Source organism: Empidonax traillii, unplaced genomic scaffold (genome assembly GCF_003031625.1).
Source record: "Empidonax traillii isolate 1590-97213 ecotype Southwest subspecies unplaced genomic scaffold, ASM303162v1 scaffold986:size372637, whole genome shotgun sequence".
Lineage (NCBI taxonomy): Eukaryota > Metazoa > Chordata > Aves > Passeriformes > Tyrannidae > Empidonax > Empidonax traillii.
Genome location: NW_020956179.1, coordinates 118,329 through 119,488, shown reverse-complemented (window position 1 = coordinate 119,488; position 1,160 = coordinate 118,329). Strand labels below are relative to the sequence as shown.

Below are 1,160 nucleotides of genomic sequence, written 5' to 3'. Positions count from 1 at the left end.
GAAGGCAACACGTTGGATGGAAAATGATTAGGAGAACCGCAAATAAAGCCCACTCTGCTGCGGGCTGCTCTCAGTGCAAACCCACGGGAGGAGCAGGGTGGGGTCACTAGATGGCAGCAGAACACGCCATTTCCACGCGAGTGAAAAGAAACCAGTGAAACGTAAATAAAGACGCCTAAGATAAATACATTCATTAAAAATAAATAAATTGATAAAGAATAAAGAAAGTAAAAATGAAATAAATTAAAAATCAAGAAATCAAAATGAAGGAAGAAATTAAAGATAAAGAAACTGGAAAGAAAAGTGGAAAGAAGCTAAATAGAAAGAAATTAAATAGACACAATAAATTAAAAATAAATGAATAAAAATAAAGACACTTTAAAAATAAATTAAAAATAAAACAAAGTAAAAAATCAAGTAAAAAAATTTGAAAAATTAAAACCAAATAAAAAATTAAAAATTAAAAACAAATAAAAATTAAAACCAAACGCAAATCGAAAACAACTACAAATTAAAGACAAACACAAATGAAAACAACCAAAGAACAAAGAAAAATAAATGGAAATAAATAAAACTACGCCTCTCCAGCTGGAGGGCGAGAGGGTTGGGGTGGGGTGGGGGAGGGTCCCCTCGGCTGCTGCCGCGACGCTGTCAAACCCCCCCAGCCCATCCCATCCCATCCCATCCCAATCCCATCCCCAGCCCCGCCGGCGCCGGTACCTGCTTGCCGCGGTAGAAGAGGCGCTGCCGCTGGGGCTCCACGGCGAACACCTCGTGTATCCGCAGGCGCAGCTCCTCGACCTTGGTGAGCTTGGAGAGCGAGTCCACGCGGCGGGTCTCGGCGCCGTCCATGGTGCGCACCTGGATCCACATGGCGGCGGCGCTGCCTGTCCCCGGGAATGCGGGACCCGCGCTCAGCCCGGCGGCTCCCGGGGGGGGCGGGGCCCCCGCCAAGGCCGCGCGCCGATTGGCCGCCCGCCCCGCCGGCCCGCGCGCCGATTGGCCGCCCGGCCTGCCGGCGCCCCGGGCCCCGCCCCCCGTCCCCACGCGGGAGCCCCTAACGGCTCCGCTCGCCACTCGCGCGCGCCACAATTGAAACGCGCCCGCCGCGCCCACGCGCCGGGTCTCGCGCGATCATGTAAATGAGGGGATGAATGGAG

The 1,160-nt window shown here is 51.6% G+C and overlaps 1 protein-coding gene across 1 annotated transcript in view; it reads right to left on the bottom strand.

The window, feature by feature from the left end:
- Positions 1–900, bottom strand: part of UHRF1 (ubiquitin like with PHD and ring finger domains 1) — a 12,762-nt gene extending 11,862 nt beyond the window's left edge. Inside the window, exon 1 of the mRNA XM_027903624.1 lies at positions 725–900. Coding sequence (XP_027759425.1) covers positions 725–873 — 149 coding nt within the window. The 5' untranslated portion in view covers positions 874–900. The remainder of the gene's footprint in view (positions 1–724) is intronic.
- Between the last annotated feature and the right edge of the window lie 260 nt (positions 901–1,160).